The sequence below is a fragment of the Pseudochaenichthys georgianus genome, chromosome 6 (genome assembly GCF_902827115.2).
Source record: "Pseudochaenichthys georgianus chromosome 6, fPseGeo1.2, whole genome shotgun sequence".
NCBI lineage: Eukaryota > Metazoa > Chordata > Actinopteri > Perciformes > Channichthyidae > Pseudochaenichthys > Pseudochaenichthys georgianus.
The window spans coordinates 26,373,327-26,397,734 of NC_047508.1; the positions used below are offsets into that span (position 1 = coordinate 26,373,327).

At 41.7% G+C, this 24,408-nt stretch overlaps 1 protein-coding gene across 1 annotated transcript in view; it reads right to left on the reverse strand.

Moving 5' to 3' along the window:
• The window catches only part of pclob (piccolo presynaptic cytomatrix protein b), a 65,961-nt gene that overhangs the window by 40,137 nt on the left and 1,416 nt on the right, over nucleotides 1-24,408 (reverse strand). Inside the window, exons 3-10 of the mRNA XM_071203407.1 lie at nucleotides 23,311-24,147; nucleotides 22,142-22,981; nucleotides 20,863-21,699; nucleotides 19,694-20,533; nucleotides 18,914-19,406; nucleotides 16,947-17,575; nucleotides 15,409-16,404; nucleotides 5,841-6,695 (exon numbers count right to left, since the gene is read on the reverse strand). Of these exons, the coding sequence (XP_071059508.1) occupies nucleotides 5,841-6,695; nucleotides 15,409-16,404; nucleotides 16,947-17,575; nucleotides 18,914-19,406; nucleotides 19,694-20,533; nucleotides 20,863-21,699; nucleotides 22,142-22,981; nucleotides 23,311-24,147 (6,327 nt within the window). The remainder of the gene's footprint in view (nucleotides 1-5,840; nucleotides 6,696-15,408; nucleotides 16,405-16,946; nucleotides 17,576-18,913; nucleotides 19,407-19,693; nucleotides 20,534-20,862; nucleotides 21,700-22,141; nucleotides 22,982-23,310; nucleotides 24,148-24,408) is intronic.

The following is a 24,408-nucleotide window of genomic DNA, read 5'->3' on the forward strand; positions in this document are numbered from 1 at the left end:
ATGTGGAAATTCCCCTTCGATTCTATTGGCTCTAACGGTTCAAAAGAGATGTCCATCATCAAAATCGACCAATGGGTTCCAGAGAAACGGCAAAAATGCCCATTTCCACCCAAATGACCCCAGAGGTGGAGTTCTTTTTGCTAAACCTCTCTAAAAAGGTCAAATGTCACTTGTTTTGCATCAATCTTGATATAGGGTACTTATTATATATTGTACTTTGGATTCCTAAAGCTTTTAGTCTACTTACCCATCATCCAAGGGTGGTTTTCACTATAAGTCAAAAATATTTTCTGGACAAACACTATAATTTACATTTTTTTACCATGTTCAATCTGAATTTTCTTTAAAATAAAAAACATCTCTATTGATTCTGACTCTTCTACATCCAACTCATAGGTTTATCATTACTTTGAGAGAAAAGATTATTAATTTTCCCCTTTTAGAAGTGTAGTTAAGGTAATTTGTTCTGGAAATGTCATTTTCGAGCCTGAGACCTGAAAAACAGGCTTGGGGTTAACAGGTTAACACATTTCCCTGATGAAATATACAGACTTTCTTGGTCCAACACTACCAGATATGTCTCCTTGTTTATTTTCTTTGGCATGTTATTAAAAGTAATTCTGAAAATAGTCTATTGGACTGGGAAGATGCATTATTCACCCATGTCTTGTCAATATAAAATAAACAACACAAAGTGGATATATATTTAGACAAAAACAAGATAAACAGAATATAGATCTCTTTTGAGGGTGCGTTCACACCTGCCTTGTATAGTTCGGTTGAATCGAACCCTGGTGCGTTTAACCGCTTGGTGCGGTTCATTTGGGTCGGTGTGAACGCAGTCCGAGACCTCTTAAGTGAACTAAACAACCGGACTCTGGTCCGCTAAAAATAGGTGGTCTCGGAACGCTTGCTTGCGAACTCTGGAGCGGTTCATTGCTGGTGTGAACGCAGTCCGCACCAAAACATACGAAGCGTAGTATTTACGTGTCACAAGAACGCGGATGTCTTCAAAAATCTTCAGCGAAAGAGTCTTTCAAGACATCCACGGTTGTTTAGTTAAAGAGTGAAGCAGAATGAAGTGTTGAACAGTGTTGTGTAAAGTAAAAATGCTCCGTCAACTACATAAAAGTAAGAACACCTGTCGTCGGTGAAACCTCCTCCTTACTGCAGAACGTCTCTCATTATGTTATAATGTTGTTTAACGGACGTTGTCTGATTATATAATCATATGTGTGCAACTCGATTTTGACAGGATAACAACTGGTGACTTCTAGAATTGTGTGAGTAACATTCTGTCTTTAGACTTCTCTGTTTCAGTGTGTGTACTCTGTATACATGCTCTGTAGTTGATCTGACTGAAATTGTGAATTTAAATCTCAAAACCGCTACAGTATCTGTCAGGCAGAAACTTGGGACAAGTAATTTGACTGAAACCTTAAAACTGAACTAACTGACTGCTAGGGTTAACTTTGATTTAAACATTTGTAGAATACTAAGAGCTTTATTGAGTAGGTGTAACTGTATTAAGGGTTAAACTCATAACTTTATAACTTAGGGTTTAATGTAATTGTAAAACCATTGGGCCACTGAAATGACACAATAGCAACTCAGGAGGGAGCCAGTCTAGATTTCCTTTTGAGGGCCACCAGCTGCAGAGAGTTAACTAATTAAAGGGGCGTGGCCCCACATCTGTGAGAACTCAGAAATCAGGTGTCCATTTTTTAGGTAGCACTTTCCTGGAGCGTCAGACAGACGAAGACTGACAAAGACAATAGAGTCCTGCTGGAGTCTCTAAGACTGAAAAAGACAATAGAGTCCTGCTCGAGTCTCTAAGACTGACAAAGACAAGAGAGTCCTGCTGGAGTCACGAGGGTGGCAAAGAGGAGGTAAATCCTACTTTGATTGAACTAAGTATCGCTGGTGTTTTATTTTATTTGGTTGTTTAGCCCCTCATGCTATAATCATGTGTATTTTCTCCATTCCTGTTCATGTGTCTTCTCGCAATTATCACTGGCCCTGTGTATCTCGTAATCGATATAACCGGCCTGCTCTCGTCTATCCCACATGCTCCACTGACATCCAACATCTAGTTACAGGCGGCCTGTGGAACTGCCAGTCAGCTGTTCCTAAGGCTGACTTCATCTCTGGCTACGCCTCCCTGCAGACCCTGGATTTCCTTGCTCTCACTGAGACGTGGATTACTCCATCCAACACATCCACCCCAGCAGCTCTCTCCACAGCATATTCCTTCTCCCATACACCCAGACCCACTGGCAGAGGAGGTGGCACTGGTCTCCTGCTCTCTCCCAAATGGAGCTTTTCCCTCTTCAAGCTACCTAATTTCACTCCTTCCACCTTTGAATTCCATGCCGTCACAGTAACCCATCCTATACAATTAACCATTGTTGTTCTCTACCGTCCACCAGGCGCCTTGGGGGACTTCTTGGAGGAATTAGATAATCTCCTCTCACACATCCCTGAAACTGGCCCTCCCGCTGTACTTCTCGGAGACTTCAACCTCCAGACAGGGAAGATAGACGAAATAACATCTCTGTTAACCGCCTTTGCTTTCTCACTGTCTCCGTCCCCACCAACTCATAAAGCTGGCAATGTCCTTGATCTCATATTCTCAAGGAACTGCACTACTTCTAACCTCTCTGTAAACCCGCTCCACACATCCGATCACTTCTTCATTTCATTATCTCTACCTCTTTCCAAACATAACAAACTAATCTCTTCTCATCCTGCACCTGTCCGCCGTAACCTTCGTTCCCTCTCCCCCTCTACCTTTGCCTCATCGGTGCTCTCAGCCTTCCTCTGACTCGTTCCAACTCCTATCTCCAAACTCTGCTGCAGAAACTCTCCTCTCTACTCTCTCATCCTCTCTGGACTCTCTCTGTCCTCTCACATCTCTGCAGGCTCGTCAGTCCCCTCCTGCTCCCTGGCTAAATGACGCACTGCGTGCTAATAGAACCGTCCTTCGGGCAGCAGAGCGGAAACGGTGGAAATCCAAACACCAAGACGACCTCCTAACCTATCAGGCTCTCCTCTCCTCTTTCTCTGCTTCGATCTCTCAGGCAAAAAGCACTTTCTTTCAAGATAAGATCCAATCTTCCTATTCCAATCCCAAAAAACTATTTTCCATCTTCTTCTCCCTCCTGGACCCCCCCAAAGCCCCTTCCCCCTCCTCCCTTCTATCAAGCGACTTTGTTAACCACTTTAAAAAAAAGGTTGATGATATTCGCTCTTCTTTTTCTGACTCACCTTTACTCACCGCTAGGTCACCAGACCCTCCTTTCACCCACACACTGACCTCCTTTTCCCCTCTCTCTCCAAGTGAGGTTCTTACCCTCATTGCCTCTGCCCGCCCTACCACCTGTCCTCTGGACCCTATCCCTTCAAACCTCCTTCAGACTATCGCTCCTGATATTCTACCGTTTCTCTCTCATTTCATCAACACTTCTCTAACTTCTGGTCACTTTCCAAACAGTCTCAAGGAGGCACGAGTAAACCCTCTCCTAAAGAAACCCACTCTCAACCCGTCTGATGTTATAAACTACAGGCCTGTCTCTCTACTCCCGTTCCTGTCTAAAACACTTGAACGCGCTGTCTTTAAACAACTCTCCTGTTATCTCCATCAGAACAACCTTCTGGATCCGCACCAGTCTGGTTTCAAGGCAGGTCACAGAAACTGCCCTCCTTGCTGTCACTGAGGAACTGCACACTGCTAAAGCAGCCTCCCTCTCCTCTGTCATCATCCTTTTGGACCTGTCTGCTGCATTCGTCACGGTGAACCATCAGATCCTCCTTCGCACTCTCCAAGAACTTGGAGTTTCAGTCTCTGCACTTTCCCTCATCACCTCATACCTCAAAGACCGCACCTACAGGGTTACTTGGAGGGGGTCGGAGTCCGACCCTTGTCAATTAACTACAGGGGTCCCTCAGGGCTCTGTTATTGGTCCCCTCCTCTTCTCCTTGTACACAAACTCGCTCGGATCTGTCATTAGTCTGCATGGTTTTTCATACCACTGCTACGCTGACGACACCCAATTAATTCTGCCCTTTCCCCGCTCAGAGACCCAGGTCGTTGCACGCATCTCTGCTTGTCTAGCTGACATCTCTCAGTGGATGTCCGCTCATCATCTCAAGCTCAACCTTGACAAGACTGAACTGCTTTTCCTTCCGGGAAAAGATTGTCCCACTCTTGACCTAACAATCAACATCGGCACCTCTATTGTTTCCCCGACTCAGACTGCAAGGAATCTGGGCGTGACCCTAGATAACAAACTGTCCTTCACTGCAAACATAGCTGCTACAACCCGCTGCTGCAGATACATGCTTTACAACATCAGGAAGATACGTCCCCAGCTGACCCAGAAAGCCACGCAGCTTCTGGTCCAGGCTCTCATCATCTCACGCCTAGACTACTGCAACTCCCTCCTGGCTGGTCTACCTGCATGTGCCATCCGACCTCTGCAGCTCATCCAGAATGCAGCTGCTCGTCTGGTCTTCAACCTTCCTAAATTCTCCCACACCACGCCGCTCCTCTGCTCCCTCCACTGGCTTCCGGTAACTGCTAGAATCCACTTCAAGACATTGGTACTTGCGTACCATGCTGTGAATTGATCTGGCCCTTCCTACATCCAGGACATGGTTAAACCGTACACCCCAGCACGTGCACTCCGCTCTGTATCAACCAAACGGCTCGCTGCACCCTCGCTGCGAAGGGGACCCAAGTTCCCATCAGCAAAAACACGTGGGTTTGCTATCCTGGCTCCAAAATGGTGGAATGAGCTCCCCATTGACATCAGGACAGCAGAAAGCTTACACACCTTCCGGCGCAGACTGAAAACTCATCTCTTTCGACTCCACTTCGAGCGATAGACTATTAACAAAGCACTTATATACTAATAAAGGACTGGCTTACCTAAAGCCAGTTGAGTAGCACTTGAAATGTTTTTGCTCTATTAAACCTGATGTACTTATATGATTCTGTTTTCTTCAAGTTTGTATTTTGTTGGTCGAACGCACTTATTGTAAGTCGCTTTGGATAAAAGTGTCAGCTAAATGCAATGTAATGTAATGTAATATGCGCCGGCCGCTAGTGTCCGTTGATCTCCAGATTAACAGCAGCATGAGAATAACCTGCCGAAAGTGCCGATGCTCCATGGCGGAGGCTTCGGTAGAAATTGCCGGGATTTGCGTTGTTACCCCCTTAATGTCTGACCAATGGTTGAACAGCATTTCCATGACTTGTGTTTAAAGTGTATAGTCCGTTTGAGTTTTGCCCGTGTGAACGCAAACCGAACCTTCTGAAAAATGAAACAATGTAACAAACTGTCATCTGGTGCCCACCAGAAAACGGACTATTAGGTGTGAATGCACCCGAACAGTCCAATTGAAACCCAAAAGTGTTAGCAGATAATGCATAGATCTATGACAATAGTGTCACTAACCACCCTAATCACCATAACATCATCATATGATGATGATGATGATGATGATGATGATGATGATGATGATGGACAACAAAGTTTATTTACAAATTATGGCAAAGAAAATAATGGAAGTTACTGCAACATAATGCAATATGATAGGAATGACTTAAATAATTATTGGCAAATAGCATACTGTACTGTAACCCTACTGTTAGTGAAAACATAACGAAAGCTGAACACTGTACATTTTGTAGCCAAAATTAGGAAAGACAAACAAAGGAAAACATTGGAATTTAAGTATACATTAATATGGGGTATGCTAGGAAACTGCCAGAACATTTGCACATTTGTAATTTGTCAATGCAATAATAATTTGAAATCCAGAGAACCCATCCTTACTTTTATGACGACGGTCTCCATAGATATTTGTTGTGTTTCTGGAGTTGAGGTGATGTCAATAATATTATCAACCAACTCATCAGCAATTTCCTTGCTGTCAGTTGGTTGTTCTTCCAACACCAGCTGTCGTTCTTGCGACTTTGTTTGCTCTTCAACTTGCTGTAAAGATGTTGGTAGGTCTGTCAGTTCGATATGGTCATCAGCCTGTACTTCCTCAATGATCTTCCCATGAGCAGACAATTCAGCAATTATTTCAGTTTCTGGGACAACTTCAGCCATGGCAACCTCTGCAGAAATAGAGGAGGTAGATACAGCTGTTGCTTCAATCACTGGGAAAGAAGAAGCTTCAGCTTCACCTGCTACAGCTTTGGCTTTTGGAATGTCCGGTTTAGAATCTTTGGCTTTGGAATCTTTTGTTTCAATGAACTCCACTTTCACAGCTTCCTCTTTATTTTCCACTGTTACAGTCTTTGGAACATTTGTGGTTGGCACTACAACCGTTCCTTTCTCTGTTGTCTTTTGCACACTGGCCATAGTAGGTATAATGGCTTCCGCTCTTGATGCTGCTAAAGGCTGTTTGTCTGCTGTAACAGGTGAAACCGTTGCTATTGTAGGTATGCGTGCGATCTCTGTCTTGATTTCTGCAGAAGCTGCTTTAGCCATGGTTTCAAGTTTGACAGATGTAGGTTCCATCTGTGCTTTTTTAGTTGAAACTATTGGTACTGCCTTGATGGGAGGCGGGGTGGTCTCTGGTTTTGTGGCAGGTACTGGTGAAAGCTGGGGCCTTTTTCCTGAGTCTCCCAGCTGTCCAGACAAGGCCCTTTGAGTCTGGCAATTCAGACACAGCCATTCCTTCTGCGATCAAAGAAGCAAAGGCACCTTATGATTAGGAATCATACTATAGCGAGATTAAAATTAGAACACACTGTACAGGTCCAACCACTTAGCTTTTAACCAGTGTAATATATCACCTTTACAATAGAAAATGTTTCAATATATTTAGTTGATATTAAAACTGAATTCTGCTGAGTGTTATGTTATGTGTTGGATTTGTGATGCTTCTCTACGAAATCCCTCGTAAAAGCAAGAGCAATTTCTGCCAAATCCAACAGTCTTTGCCATATAAATGATAACATCCTTGAAGCTCTGACAGAAAAAGCATTTTTCGAAAAAACTTACAAAACCAAAAAATGTATGCTACACGTATTAGTAAACAGGAGTGAAATCTTCCCAATGGTAAACATGTATGAAACATGTTTTCAAATGTTTATTTAAAATACATAAAAAACCAATGTATTTTCTTTAAGCTATTAATTATGTGTTTGCTGTGCAGAGACGTTGACGCACATTAGGTGTTACATTAGGTGTCGCTTTACACCTGAACTAATGCGTGTCAATGTGAACAATAATGATTAAGACATGATTAACAGTCTTTTTGCAAGTAATGCAAATATAATCTTTGTTTAGTATTCGTTGCTCAATAAATTAAAACGTCCAACACATAAATCAAAAATGTAAGCTTGTTGTCTTTAATTACAACATAATCGCCCGTGCCACTTTCACACTGGAATTTGTGACACTTGGAAGACAGCAATACAAATGCTTACCTTGCAAAAGAGCTAATCACATTTTATAAGTAATACTATTACTTTGACATTTTAGTTCTCTGAAAACATAATTTTTATCAGATGTAAGCTTTGTTAATTGACAGTTAAGGAGGAGAGGAAAACATAGACTCTCAATAGATAAGGCAACCTCGCAGGCCAAATCACAGCAATGTGCCTTCCTCTGCAGAGCCAGGGCGAGCAGTTCTGATACACAACAGAGATTATATCGCACACAAATCCTCTTTGTGAAACACCATGAAATAAAGTATTAGAACTTATACACTTCTTTAAGATATTAATAATGGAACCACAACTGTCACATGTGCACAGTAATGTTCACACACTTTATAAACAGATTAGCATTGGTTCAGGATGCAATGACGTCAATTAATAACATAGTTCACAGGCCCGTGTGCCCAATGAGTTTAGTAGTGATGTAACATACCCTCTGTCATAACCTGGCTCAGGCCTGATTTTACAATCCAGCTGTGCTGGACACTTTATCTTTGTTCCCATAAACGCCCAAAATATCTCCATACAAATAACTTTTGTGATTAACTCCTTATAAAAAGGACTACGATAAAATAAAAATATCAAAATAATTGGTTAAAACTGGCAGGGAAGTCATTTGTATTCCTTACATACTAAGGTTATAGCAAAACTTCCAACAGCTAATGCAAATAGTGCTTGGCTATCGACGATGATACAATCCACCCGAGCAGCACCAACACAGCAAGAAAACTGATGGTAAACTGCATTCCTGTAAAATGCTTTCACTGTTCAAAAAACAGGCACACATAAATAAATCTAATACATCATGCATACAGTCTTTGATAATTAAATTCATACATTATTAATGCATAACATGCTTGACTTTTGAGAAACCTGATACTGATGGAGCCGCTTTGATTGATACTGATATGTATTTGTTCAGTCAGTTGTGGTTCATTCAGGGATATGATAATCATATTTGCCCACAACAGTACCAAACAAAGCCTCATTAGAATAGTGCATTATTTTCATAGTGGTGCAAACCAATGAATAATTTAAACCTCATTTACATGTGATCTTATGAAATCTCAGCCTCAAATATGTTTACATTTGGACAGCTTTAGTTGTGTATGTTTTATTGGAATATATAAAAGTGAAATCCTATTGAACAAAGTATAACATATAACAAATGAATACCAAACTAATCAGAACATATACACATGTACACACCCCACAGCACCTTACTTGCATCTGATAATTGATTTACCTCAATCTAAATCAAACTGCAATACAAATAGAAAAACCTCTTAGGAAACAGAAAGACTTCATCCCCTCAGTGCCAGTCACTTCCTCACAGCCACACAGTCTGAAAACCATGCGTCAGAGCCAGGGCATGGAGCGTCGCCATCCTTTTGTCTAATTAAATCTGTTTTATGAGTAAAGAGAAGGAGCCCCAAGCAGAGAGCCATGGGAGAGGCTGCTCCCCACGATTAGTTTGTGAGCTGGATTACCAGACCTTCCCAATGTCAGCAGTCAGGAAATGCAGTTCTTCACACACTGGCATGCTGCATTGGGCCGGATCTGCTGAGCTTTACTAGGAAATGACCACTTAACTTAATGCAAAGCAAGAAGCATTCTAAATGTATGGGAAACAGTCTATTCACAATGAGCAAAGATTACCTTCAAACCTTTACTTCTTTTAAGATACCCACATATTTTACATTTCAATACCAAGATACACATTTGGCACATTTCCCCATGCATTATGGATAACTGACGAGGGGAAAGCATCTTGTTCAGTATCAGCATTGGTAATAACAAGTGTTGTTTTTTTTAAACAAAGACGTACATCTAGCGTACAATTAAAATGCCCAAACATCTATCAAACTGCTCTTAATGGGAATGCCTGTCAACCTTAAAGGTGACATGTCATGCTTTTCCGGTTATTGCCCGTCCCCTTATGTGTTATGAAGGTTTTTATGCATGTAAACGGTCTGCAGAGTCAAAACCCTCAAAGTACACCATGTAGGGAGTAAAACTCTAAAACAGAAAATACCTCCCCAAAACGCCTCGTTGGAGATACGTCACTGTCCATTTGATTCTTCCGGGTACATCATGATGTCATGTCGTCCCCGGAACGAAATGGACCAATCCGTGGAGCCGTTACGTTACGTCCGCGGAGCCGTTACGTTAAGCCCCCGCTGATTGGTCCAAATTGACCAATCCACGGACTTTCTCACACACTCAGTGCATGCAGCTCTGCTGATTTCTCCTCCCTGGCTGCAGGCTGATAACAGACAGTTGGGATCGCGGCGAAATTCTCTCTCAGGCATGAGAATCACTCACCTTTCGGCGAAATTCGCCGTTTTGAATCCAAAATAGATCGTTTGTGTGATTCATGTAGATCTGCAATACAAATATTTTTGGGGTAGGCCTATGGGGGGGGTCTGGGACCCGGAGTAATCTGCAGCCACGAGCTGTTATGTGCCATCATGACACGCATGGTGTTCTCTTTTTATATATTATAATTCAGCGCGAGCTGTGTGCTCGAGTCTTCCTGCCTGTCGGCTCTGCTGCTCCGCGATGATGGTCTAGCTTCAGCAGCCACATTAGCTACGGGTGCGTTCGTTAATATTAACTGTGCGGTCCGGAGTCACTGTGGTACAGACTGGACCGCTCAGGTGAACAGCTGTTAGAATGGGCCATTCAGGTGTTCAGAGCAGAGCTCCCTGTCGGAGCGCAGAGCGTGATGTGCACTGAAAAGTGTTTCTGTCGCAATATTATCGTTGAGCTAGCTAGCTAGCATACATTGTCACTATCTGCTAACGTTAGCTTTAGCCTTAGTTTTCTAATAGTTTTTTTTTCATAGGCGATAAACGGAGGTGGTATAAGTATAGATCTTGTACTTGAGTAAAAGTAGAAGCACTCAGATCTTATACTTGATTAAAAGCAGAAATACTCAGATCTTGTACTTGAGTAAAAGTAGAAGTACTCAGATCTTGTACTTGATTAAAAGTAGAAGTACTCAGATCTTGTACTTGATTAAAAGCAGAACTACTCAGATCTTGTACTTGAGTAAAAGTAGAAGTACTCAGGTCTTGTACTTGAGTAAAAGTAGAAGTACTCAGATCTTGTACTTGATTAAAAGTAGAAGTACTCAGATCTTGTACTTGATTAAAAGCAGAACTACTCAGATCTTGTACTTGAGTAAAAGTAGAAGTACTCAGGTCTTGTACTTGAGTAAAAGTAGAAGTACCAGAGTGTAGGAATAGGAATACTCTGTTAGTAAAAGTACTGCATTCAAAATGTTCCTCAAGTAAAAGTAGAAAAGTATTCTCATCAAAATATAGTGAAAGTAGCGACAGTAAAAGTAGTCGTTGTGCAGATTGGTCCATTTCAGAATAATAGATATGATATGTTTTATAATGATTGATCATGAAAGTGTTCTCAAAGCTGGTAAAGGTGCAGCTAGTTTGAATGACTTTGTATACTGCAGGGTAGCTGGTGGATTTACTCCAGGTGGAACTAAAGTCTGATTCAACACTTGATTAGATTTCACATCATTCATCCAGATCTGTGAAGTAACTAAAGGTATTAAATACATGTAGTGGAGTAAAAGTACACCATTTACCTCTGAACTGTAGAGGAGAAGAAGAACAAAGTAGCAAAACATTGAAATCTCAAAATTGTACCCAAGTATAGTACTTGAGTTTATGAATTTAGTTACTTTACACCAGATGCCATAAAGATAGAAAGACTCAGCCTTGCACAGAGGCATGACAATAGATTTTCAAAATGCTCAACAGTGCTGCCAAAATTATAGACTGACTGCTACACAATTAAAATAAATGCTTTTATATATTTCTATTAGATGTTACTCTTTACCATTTCTGTTATTATTATCACTGCTGCTTTAGTTGTTTTGACTGCTAAAATCCTCTGTTATTCCTCATTTTAAAGCCGATATTCCGTGGGGTCAGGGGGCTCGGGTCCTTGTCACCTTTTCCATACCTGATGAGTTTGCATCCCTGATAATACTTAGTAAGGAGGTCATAATATGTTTGACTCATGGCTGAAGTTAAGTTTCTCCAGCTCTCCCCAGGTTGGCAAAAAAATGCATCTCAAAATGCATCAGATTGATGCTTTAAAATATGGAATATTCAAAATGTTCTTCCGGGGGAGCATGCCACCCTAGAGAGATAATATCCTTCTCACCTTTTTCACCCCTGACCCGTTTTCATGCCTGCTCTCTGCAGACCCATTCTCACAGCGTTTATCAACCTTTTTCTTACTCAATATCAAGCCACACTTATTGTTTTTACTTCGGCTGTGACTTTGTGTGTGCTCAGGGTGAGTTTGGCTGTGTTTCGCTGTGTATCGCTAAACAAGGAAATCACACCTCCACGGAGCTTAGCGCGATTCACAACGTCCCGACTGGTCCCGACCAATCGGAGCACACTGGGCTCACAGGGAGGGGGGGGGCAAGAGCTGCAACGAGCCGTTTAGTGGAGAGAGTGAATACACATACTTTACAGAGATGCTGTATGCGAAACCAATGTGAGTTTGGAAAATTGCACAGTATAAATCTATTAGTAGACCACAACAATGGAATTATGATCAGTGGAAATGGCCATGACATGTTACCTTTAACTCCACTTATTAATTAAATCTGTAATTTGTATTTGCATAAACCAGAACCATCTCATGACACAGCAGTCGCTGGATATTAAACGGGTCCTGACATTTACATTTTATAACGGCTGGACTGGAGAGACAGCCTTTGGTCTGTTTCTTCACCACTATTTCTCAGCCTCTCTTCAGTGCTTTCCTGATGGTGGTAAGTCTCTTATTGATTTTCTGGCAGATGCATTTGGCCCAGGCTGCAGCTGGCTAATATACTTGGCTTTCAACGGCCCCCACAGAGCAGAGCTCTTCATAAATCAAGCTCTCTGATGGTAGAGAACATTGACCTACTAATCTGTAATAAGCAGAGTGCTTCATTCCAAAGACAAGGAATACACCCCTTGCTTTTGTATACAATCTTACAAATGGCTTTTAAGCTAACTTTTTTTTTTGTCAAGATGCAGTAGGGTGAAGATTTTGGGTAGAAAATGGAGGGAGAGGGCATAGAAAGATGAATCGGTCTTCCATGGAAGCTTTGAGGAATATGCACAGGTTAATGCTCCTAAAATATCTTATAATAAACAAATATGTAAAGGCAAAATATGGGGAAACATGTTCTTTAATTTCAAGCTAAATATATGGCCATGTGGTAAAATGTTAGTAAAAACAAGGGAACTATCTTTCATGCTGTCTCATCTGTCATACACAACGCTTTAGCTGGCAAAGCGTGACACACGTGTGTCCTACTTATCAGACAACAGTCACTCCCAGGCTTTTGATGGCATCAGCTGAAGCAGAAAAGGCAAAAGAAAAATGCATAGACTTGCTTCCAGCATTCAGTTTGCCTTAAGTGGCCTCCTCATCTTTCTAACCTTATAAGCCCTTTTCATATTTAAAAAGGAGGCATTTCTGCCCTTCTACTAAAAAAAACACAGAGATGGATAATGGGGAAGGGGCAGGCACAGCCCTTTTGGATAAAGAAGGTCATTGGATAGCTATAATGGTGGTTTATCCTGTTCAGTGGTGTTAAGGCCAAGCTATTTCTGTTTTCCATAGCTATTAAGAGGAATGAATCTATGTTGTACAAACAACAGCATATCCATGCTTGTCCCTTCCCCCATCCAACCAATACCCAGAAGGCTCTTTCCCCTCTCGGGTGTATAATAACGTGAGAAGTGTCAATTACATAAGAGGCACAGCTATTCTGTTTCTATTTGTTTACTTTTTCTCCACAATAACATGCCATGCGGGCAGAGCGTGTGGTATACGGGCAAAATATGTTGTCTTTTATAGAAATTAGACATATTATATGGCTTAAATGTAATCAACGTTGTCACATTTTGGAAATACTGGTATTACAGATGACCTTATTCAAAATCTCCATTCAAATGAATACAGTGATTTACCAGACATATTATTACATTATGTCAAATCATAAACACATGCAGTGCAGTATGGATCATATGATCTCCTTTAAAATGACTAAGACAAGAGAAAAACCTTTTTACTAAATCTACATGGGTCTACCAAATCCCATGTTAAACAAATTGTTTAAGGTATTAACTGCTAATACTGTTTACAAGAAAAACAGATCAACTTGGCTTTAAAGAAAAAAGAGGAAATTATTACTGTACCTAACATATGATATTATAAGGCTACACAGGTCACAACACCAAGTATTTATCAATGACATGCATGTGTGGGTAGACATGTGTCACTCCCCAACACAAGACAATAAATACTATGGAGCCACAGATATGTGAGAGAGCAGATGGACTCAAAGGAAATGTCTGCTGCTCTAATGTACTGTACCATGTTATGTTGGAATTAATCCGTTTCACCTCTGCTTATTGGCATATTACAGGGCTTTGCCATCTCAGATCTCTCCCTGGGACTGGAGATTCCCTGCTCCCTGGTCTGGTCAACAGATCCCATCTTACTAATGCTGTTGCATAACCCTCAATCACTTTAATACATTTTCAGTGCTGCCGGTCTGCTGAAGCTGTCTTCTCATGAGCCATTATGTAATAACTTGGGTCACTCTAGTTGACAAATAGCAGCAACCACATAGCCTTTTTATTAGTAGTTTGTTTTTAATTTACTTTGAGAATTCGCAAAGTAGGTTAATAATTCAAATAGATTACAATAATGAACTGCAAACCAAACCTGTTGGGAGTCATTTTCTGAAAACCCTCATTGTTTATTTCACAACACATGTTTGTAATGGAGTAAATGCAGCCTATTGTGTACTACAATATCAGTAGAAATACATCGAAAAATGTTACCATCCTTTAAACTTCAAAAGAATATTCCAAAAAGGAAAGACAAAAAAGTTATATTAACGGTACTGCTTGAACACTCAAACACTTTTTCATGTATGTAACGTGAAGAACTCAGATATTTTAGTGAAGTAAAAGTAGTTATTACACAGTAATGGATACACTGTTTTGCATTCTTTACTTACTAATTCAAGTATCAGCATCTAAGTAAACCAAATAAATGTAGTTGAGTAGAAAAGTAAAATATTTGCCTCAGAATTGTAGATAAAGTATAAAGTAACAGGAAATGAAATTATTAATTATTAAAGTAAAGTACCTCAAAATTGATCTTAACTACAGTACTTCAGTAGATCTACTCAGTTACTGTCTACCACTGATGTTAAGTATCAATGAACATAAGGCAGCTATTTATAATATGTATTTGCTGTGGTCTGCTCTTGAGATGAGTGCAAACCGTGTTTCAACGACAATATTGTGATTTACTGAAGCTGAGCATGTTCAAATTACTCCAAGTGGAGGGCTAAACAAATGGAGTTCAGCGTAAGTTCAATCAGGGATACTAGGCTTAATTTATTCTTAATTCTCTCTTTCACCCATCCACCTGCTTCTAATCAGCTGGTTATTGGCGTCCACTCTTCTAGGTTACCAACTACATTTTGCCACCATCTCCTAAGCCAATCATAGTGCTGCTGTCAAACCTAAAATCACTTTTCCTCTCTTCTGTTGTCGGTTGTCATTTCATTTCCAACTTTGACCACAAGTCATCAAAACATTGCCTGGGTTTGGCTTCATCATTCGCTTCATGATATTACAATAACCACCAGTGTCTATTTGCCTACAGTGTCTACTTAGATGTAATTTGTCCAGTTAAACAAAACAATATTTCCAGCAATGCATACTATTCACTCCAGCCCTTTAAACATAAAGCAACTAAATTGGTCAAATAGAATGGTTAATTTTGGAAATCCTAAAATAAAATGTTTAAAGGCCAAACCTCAAACATTCAAAAAAGTTTATGATGAGTGAAATAAAATGAAAATGTGAAAATAAATGATTCATTGCACTCACCGCTCCTGTTTGAGGCATGGGGTTAAATCCACAAAGGTTGCAGACAGTGGTCTTGCATTCCGTACAGGTATTATAATTAGGAGGATCCTTGGAGCTTGTGTTGAGTTCGACCTTACAGAGTGGACAGGTGGACAGAGCTGCTTTAGAGGCAACTTTGGTCACCTCTGTTGATTTTGGAGGCACTGTTGGAGCCTTCTCTACTTTGGCCTGTGCTGATGGAGCAGGCTTGGCCTGTTGAGGTGGCTCTGATTTCTCTGCAGCAGCTGGTTTTGTGTCCTTTGCAGGGGGCATCTTCGGAGAAACTGGAGGTGTTAGTTTAGGAGAGATTGTAGTGGACATCCTACGTGGAGAAGGTGGTGTGGTTATCAGTGTAGATGCAGAGCTGAAGATAGACGAACCAAAACCAAACATCTTCCCAGTCACTGATTCAGCAGGCTTTGCAGCAGCAGGTTGTGTTTTAGGACCACCAAAGCCAAAGAAGCCTCCTGACTCCTGTTTTGCAGGCTGAGCTGGTGGTGGTGTGGCTTTTGCAGGGGGGGTCACGGATTTTAAGGGCTGTTGTGGTGGTTTTCCAACTTCTTGTTTTAAAAGATCTGCCTTGACCTCTTGCTTTGTAGTTTTAGAAAGCTGTACAGGGGGGGGTTTGCCAACAGACGGCTGCTGGACAGCCACCTCCTGTCTTTGTCCTTTTTCAGTACCTGAAAGCACCTGTGTCTTCTGCACAGAATCTCGTCGTGGTGTCTCAATTGGCACTGGAGCCTCAATTGTTGACATAACTTCTCTTTTTGGAACTGCTTGAATGACCTCTTCTTTTACTACTGCAGATGCTGCTGACTTCTCCCTTTGCACCAATGTCGGTATGTCCTTCAGTTCAGAGCCAGGAGGTATAGAAACCTTGGTTGGGGAGGGCTGAAGTTTCAGAACAGGATGTCCAGTGGGCTCAGATGCTCCTAGTGCTCTCTGCATCTGACAGTTCAGACAAAGCCATTCTTTTACCTGAAAGAAGTGCAATACATGTATAAATTAATGTTGAGAAACAAGCAACAACAACAGTTTTGACAATCTAAGTATTTTAAGGGACACATTTAAATAAAATTCATCACTTGACAAACATGTTTAGAGGACTTTTAACCACTTCAAGCCTCTTTGTGTCAAATGTATTTATTTACAGATCTTTAATTTCTATCAATTATAATCATGCCTATTTTAAAAGATAACGTCTTTCTTGATGTATAAGTATTGTTGGTATGGCTTTTTTACACTACTGATATGATTGATTAATTAACCTGAAGTTCGCAAACCAATGTATTTCATTAAGTTATTTTTCAATGGCGAAGGCCCGAGTGGTATCAATTAAAACTCCTATTGCAGTACAAATTCAAATAAAAAGATCAACCGCTCAAAAATGTAAGTTAACTTTTGAAATCGTATCACTTTGACCCTTTGACCCTTAAACAATGTTGAACACATTTAAGAAATACTATTTTAAGTAAATGAATACAACTGGGTCAGATTAAAGCATGTGATTTGTGATTTACCTCTGTCACAGTGGAAATTATATTAAATCCACATTGGTTGCAGGCGATGGTCTTGCATTCTGTGCAAGTATTGTAGTTGGGAGGATCTTTTGAGCCAATGTTAAGGTCGGCCTTACAGAGTGGACAGCCTGATGAATCAGCTTTTGGGGCACCTTGGATGTCGGTTGGTGCCTTGGGAGGCTCCGATGCATCTTTGTCTGCGTTGGTTTGTACGGTTGAAGGATCCTTTTTCTGCTGTTGTTTCTCTGCTTTCTTTTCAAGAGTTTGCGGGAGAGCCTCTGTGTTCTTTGCAGGTAACGTTTTAGGAGAGGCTGGTGGTGTTGTTCTAGGAGAGACATGGGCTGTAGTGGACATCTTACGTGGAGTCGGTGGTGTCATTTTGGGTTCATCCTGGACAGCTGAGGTTATCAAAGTTGATGCCGAGTTTAAGAAAGATGAACCAAAGCCAAACATCTTTCCAGAAACGGACTCAGCAGACTTTGCTGCTGTCGGTTGTGTTTTAGGACCACCAAAACCAAAGAAGCCTCCTGATGCCTGTTTGGCAGGCTCAACCGGTGGTGGTATAGATTTGGCTGGAGAGGTACCAGCTTTTGGAGGATGTTGTTGGGGGGGCTTTCCTGCCACTTGATCTGGTGGAGGAGCAGACTTAGCAAAATAAGTTACAGTTTGTGGAAGCTGCTGCGGGAATGGCTTTACTGCCTCTAAGATGGGTGGTGGAGTAGTGGATATAGCAGTAGAAGTCACCGCTGCAGTCTGTTGTGGAGGTAGCTTTCCTTCACCTGGTACTGTTAAAGGTGGTTTAGATATAGAAGTAGGAGTATCAGATTTTGGAGGCTGTTGCTGGGGTGTACTGGGATGTCCTTTGGATGTCTCTTCTGAAGGCTTTTGTAAACCGGGTGAAACATCAGTTGTTGTGGTAGAGGACAGAGAAGTTTTGTCAGGCAATGAAGCAGCTGCAGATGAAACTTTCTTTGTTACAACACCAAGGTCTGGGGCTTCCGTGTCTTTGGTTTTGGAAACATCAACTAGCGCATCTGTAGGTGCAGCTCGTTTATGCTTGTCCTCCTCAGAAGTTGACATAGGGGTTGCTTTCTTCTGTGTGGTGACAGGGACGTCTTTACTTGGTGAAGGTTTAGGTTTGATCATGGGAAGGCCTGGAGGTTCAGAAGCTCCGAGTGCTCTCTGCATCTGGCAGTTCAGACAAAGCCATTCTTTTTCCTGAAAAAACAAACAAAGACCATGAGAACAACCTTTGCATGTGTGAACAAAATCAAATAGCACTTTGTTAATCTAGTCCAAATACATACTTTAGCTGAAAGTCACAACATAGATTGAAAAAGAAAAACAGATTTCAATGTCCATAAAATGTAATTAAAATAACAAGGAAAGTCAATGTAAAACTAACACATTGAGAAGAATTAAAGCAAATTGAAGTGTTTTTCTTGCTAAATTCCAACTAAAAACATGTCTTAACAATTCAACTAATTTTCCGCTGACCAAAAATGGTAAATGACAGACTTATTATTATACATTAAGTTAAGTATTTAGTCATTTAATTACCTCTGTTGAATTTGGCGTAGGACTAAATCCACATTTGTTACAGACAGGGGTTTTGCATTCAGAACAAGTGTTGTAGTTGGGAAGATCTTTGGAGCCGATATTAAGTCCAATCTTACAAAGCGGACAGGTAGGTTGGACCATTTTGGGAGCAGCCTGGGAGGCTTCTGGTTTTGCAGGAACTGGAGGACCTTTCTCTACGGTGGCCTTTTCAGATGGAGGAGCCTTGTCCTGCTGTTGTTCTAGTATCTTTTCTGGATTTGTTGACTGTGCTACTGGAGGAGCAGATTCTTCGTTAAGGGCTTTCAGGGGCTGTGCTTCATCAGAGAAGATTGGTTGATCAGCTGGTTTCTGAACTATTTCAGCTGACCCCTCTTTCTTTTCTAAAACTTCTTTAGGTAAAAGGGAACTTGGTGGAGTTATATCCTCTGACCTCTGGACAGACATTTCAATATTTGTGTTGACAGGAGGAACTTCAACAGGCTGTGGTTTGACATCTGCAGTCTCGATGATGGGAGGGGCAGTAGTGATTGAAATCTCCTTGGTAGATGGTGAAGCAGTTTTCTCATCTTTTCTTGGGGCTGTAACTGTATGTGTGATTTCTTTTGCAGGTGGTGCAGCAGTGGTTGTTGTTTCTGTAATGACTGTTTGAAATGAAGCTTTAGTTTTTTCTTCCTTTTGTGGTACACCTGGTGTTGGGCTGTCGGCCTTATTTTGATCTTGCACTTCTGCTTTTACACTGGAGATAGTGTCTTTCTTTGTATTGGCAGTGACGTCTGTTTGGGCAGCAACAGGTGAGGGAGCTTTGTTGGGTGATGCCTGGGGTTTCATCAGTGGAGGGTCGACTGACTCAGCTGCTGTAATGGCTCTTTGCATCTGACAAGTCAGACACAACCACTCAATCTAAAAGGAAAACCATATTTTTGAGTAAGTGTGTCTGTAAAACATTTTAGTTGAGAGTTCAATCATATATTTTAAATGTAAAATCAGACATGTAGATATTATTACAATTATTATTATTACTAATATTATTATTATTACAAATCATTAATACACACATTTTGAGAACATATGACTTACTTCTGACACATTTGGCATAGGGTTAAATCCACACTGGAACACTTTCAATAAAACAAATGCGGGATAATTCTTTACAGTCTTTAAGCAGGATAATATAAAGGTTGTCTTACCGCTGTTTCATTTGGCAAAGGGTTAAATCCACACTGGTTACAGACGGTGTTCTTGCATTCAGTGCAGCTGTTGTAGTTAGGTGGATCCTTGGACCCCACGTTGAGTTGGACCTTACAGAGTGGACAGGTAGACTGGCCTGGTTTGACAGCTACTTGTGAAGCTGCTGCAGCCTTTGGAGGCTCTGATGGAGCTTTGTCCACTTTGGCCTGTCCTGATGTAGGTGTCTTGGTCTCTTGGGGTTGTTCTGGTTTTGTCTGTTGTTCTCTCCTCTGAGCTGCAGGGGATCTGATCTCTTTTGCTGCGGACATCTTTGGAGACACTGGTGGAGTAGTCTTGGGCTGGTCCTGAACAGCTGAGGTAATCAAAGTAGATGCAGAACTGAAGATGGAAGAACCAAAGCCAAACATTTTCCCAGTGCCTGACTCTGCTGGCTTTGCAGCCTCAGGTTGAGATTTATCACCACCAAAACCAAAGAAGCCTGCTGACTCTCGCCGTGTTGCTGCTGCAGCATTACTTTGTTTACGTTCAGTTTGCCTTGTCTGGTCAGGTGATTTATTAGGAGCTGGAGTGTTCTGAGGCTCCTGTGGATGCTTTTGAGGTGGAACTGGGCTGGGCTGTTTCTTCTCCTCTGGCTTGCTAGCTGCTTCTACTGTAGCTGGCTGTGGTGTTGCTGGAAGTGTCTTCTGAGTTGAGTCCTTCTTTTCAGGTTCAGCTGGGCTGAGGATGTCTTTCTCTTGTGGTTTTGCAGTTATCTGAGATTTCACAGAAGCAACTCCTGGGGGCTGTATTGCTCCTACAGCCCGCTGCGTCTGACAGGAGAGACAGAGCCACTCCTTCACCTAAAACATAAAAACGAAAAAATAAGTTCCATTATAAACTATCAGGTATTCTATGTATTTTGTTTAATCCTTGAAAACAGTGAATATTCTCTGTTACATTTCAGCAACTGGCATACATCGAGTAACAAAGGGCCAATAGGGATTTCAATGTTTAATATTGCTAGAAAATAATAAGTGAATGCATGCATCATTTGTACACAATGACTACAGTATGCAGAGAGGGAAACTTTGCAAAAAAGCACAGATGATGTAACTCTTAACTGACTGTCAGCAGTCCATAGTAAGATTAAATATGTATTACAAAATGTATCTATTTTCTCTAGTCTTACCCCTGTTTCATTTGGCAACGTGTTAAATCCACACTGGTTACAGACGGTGTTCTTGCATTCAGTGCAGCTGTTGTAGTTAGGTGGATCCTTGGACCCCACGTTGAGTTGGACCTTACAGAGTGGACAGGTAGACTGGCCTAGTTTGACAGCTACTTGTGAAGCTGCTGCAGCCTTTGGAGGCTCTGATGGAGCTTTGTCCACTTTGGCCTGTACTGATGGAGGTGTCTTGGTCTCTTGGGGTTGTTCTGGCTTTGTCTGTTGTTCTCTCCTCTGAGCTGCAGGGGATCTGATCTCTTTTGCTGCGGACATCTTGGGAGACACTGGTGGAGTAGTCTTGGGCTGGTCCTGAACAGCTGAGGTAATCAAAGTAGATGCAGAATTGAAGATGGAAGAACCAAAGCCAAAGATGTTCCCAGTGCCTGACTCTGCTGGCTTTGCAGCATCTGGTTGAACTTTACCACCACCAAAACCAAAGAAGCCTCCTGACTCTTGCTGCGTTGCTGCTGTAGAAATACTCTGCTTACGTTCACCTTGCCTTGTCTGGGCGGGGGATTTATTAGGATTTGGAGTTTTCTGAGGCTCCTGCGTCCTCTTTGGAGATGGAACTGGGCTTGGCTGTTTGTGATCCTTTGGCTTGTTAGCAGTTTCTGTAGTAGCTGGCTGTGCAGTTTCAGAAGGTTTTTTCTGGGTTGAGTCCTTTTTACGTTCAGCTGGGCTGATGATGTCTTTCTTTTGGGGTGTCGCAGGTATCTGAGAGTTGACTGGATTAGCTCCTTGGGGCTGTGTCACTCCTACAGCCCGCTGCGTTTGGCAGGTGAGACACAGCCACTCCTTTACCTATAAAAGAACAGAACAAATTGTTCAATTCAAAAATGTTTGGTTAAATGTGTGTAATTATTTGTAATACATCCATCTTAACCAATGATAACTTTCTGTTATATTTGAGCAACTGTTGTACATTTAGTAACAAAGAGTAAGGGACAGGGTAGATTTTAATGTTTAACATTCCCCCCAACAAATAAGTGAACGCATGCATAATGTGAACAAAATTGAAAGCAAGCAAAAAGAAAACTTTCAAAAAAGCATATGGTGTTAATAAAATCAGACTGTCAGCAGTTCCTTTGAACATAAAGTATGTACATTTTTATTATTATTTTGTGTAGTCTTACCGCTGTTTCATTTGGCAAAGGTTTAAATCCACACTGGAACACTTTCAATAAAACAAATGCGGGATAATTCTTTACAGTCTTTAAGCAGGATAATATAAAGGTTGTCTTACCGCTGTTTCATTTGGCAAAGGGTTAAATCCACACTGGTTACAGACGGTGTTCTTGCATTCAGTGCAGCTGTTGTAGTTAGGTGGATCCTTGGACCCCACGTTGAGTTGGACCTTACAGAGTGGACAGGTAGACTGGCCTGGTTTGACAGCTACTTGTGAAGCTGCTGCAGCCTTTGGAGGCTCTGATGGAGCTTTGTCCACTTTGGCCTGTCCTGATGGAGGTGTCTTGGTCTCTTGGGGTTGTTCTGGCTTTGTCTGTTGTTCTCTCCTCTGAGCTGCAGGGGATCTGATCTCTTTTGCTGCGGACATCTTTGGAGACACTGGTGGAGTAGTCTTGGGCTGGTCCTGAACAGCTGAGGTAATCAAAGTAGATGCAGAACTGAAGATGGAAGAACCAAAGCCAAACATTTTCCCAGTGCCTGACTCTGCTGGCTTTGCAGCCTCAGGTTGAGATTTATCACCACCAAAACCAAAGAAGCCTGCTGACTCTCGCCGTGTTGCTGCTGCAGCATTACTTTGTTTACGTTCAGTTTGCCTTGTCTGGTCAGGTGATTTATTAGGAGCTGGAGTGTTCTGAGGCTCCTGTGGATGCTTTTGAGGTGGAACTGGGCTGGGCTGTTTCTTCTCCTCTGGCTTGCTAGCTGCTTCTACTGTAGCTGGCTGTGGTGTTGCTGGAAGTGTCTTCTGAGTTGAGTCCTTCTTTTCAGGTTCAGCTGGGCTGAGGATGTCTTTCTCTTGTGGTTTTGCAGTTATCTGAGATTTCACAGAAGCAACTCCTGGGGGCTGTATTGCTCCTACAGCCCGCTGCGTCTGACAGGAGAGACAGAGCCACTCCTTCACCTAAAACATAAAAACGAAAAAATAAGTTCCATTATAAACTATCAGGTATTCTATGTATTTTGTTTAATCCTTGAAAACAGTGAATATTCTCTGTTACATTTCAGCAACTGGCATACATCGAGTAACAAAGGGCCAATAGGGATTTCAATGTTTAATATTGCTAGAAAATAATAAGTGAATGCATGCATCATTTGTACACAATGACTACAGTATGCAGAGAGGGAAACTTTCCAAAAAAGCACAGATGATGTAACTCTTAACTGACTGTCAGCAGTCCATAGTAAGATTAAATATGTATTACAAAATGTATCTATTTTCTCTAGTCTTACCCCTGTTTCATTTGGCAACGTGTTAAATCCACACTGGTTACAGACGGTGTTCTTGCATTCAGTGCAGCTGTTGTAGTTAGGTGGATCCTTGGACCCCACGTTGAGTTGGACCTTACAGAGTGGACAGGTAGACTGGCCTGGTTTGACAGCTACTTGCGAAGCTGCTACAGCCTTTGGAGGCTCTGATGGAGCTTTGTCCACTTTGGCCTGTACTGATGGAGGTGTCTTGGTCTCTTGGGGTTGTTCTGGCTTTGTCTGTTGTTCTCTCCTCTGAGCTGCAGGGGATCTGATCTCTTTTGCTGCAGACATCTTGGGAGAAACTGGTAGAGTAGTCTTCGGCTGGTCCTGAACAGCTGAGGTAATCAAAGTAGATGCAGAACTGAAGATGGAAGAACCAAAGCCAAACATTTTCCCAGTGCCTGACTCTGCTGGCTTTGTAGCATCTGGTTGAGCTTTACCACCACCAAAACCAAAGAAGCCTCCTGACTCTCGCCGTGTTGCTGCTGCAGAAATACTCTGCTTACGTTCACTCTGCCTTGTCTGGGCGGGGGATTTATTCAGACCTGGAGTTTTCTGAGGCTCCTGCGTCCTTTTTGGAGAAGGAACTGGGCTGGGCTGTTTCTGATCCTCTTGCTTGTTAGCAGCTTCAGTTCTAGTTGGCTGTGGTGTTACAGAGGCTTTTCTCTGAGTTACATCCTTTTTCTCAGGTTCAGCTGGGCTGATCAAGTCTTTCTTTTGTTGTGCAGTTATCTGAGATTTGACAGAAGAAACTCCTTTGGGCTGTGTTGCTCCTACAGCCTGCTGCGTCTGGCAGGTAAGACACAGCCACTCCTTCAGCTGAAAAATAAATAAATAAAAGAAAGGTTCTAATATAAAGTGTTGCATTATCTGTGTATACATACATTTTATAATAATGTTATACATTGAACATTATTTATACATTTGACCAGTTGTCACATATATAATAGAAAAGAGTTAATTGTGGATCCAATATGTATTGTTCCCAGAATGAAGGAAGGCATGCATCATTGTAAACAAGGAATAGCCTGCAAGGAACACTTTCAATAAAACACATGCGGGATAATTCTTTACAGTCTT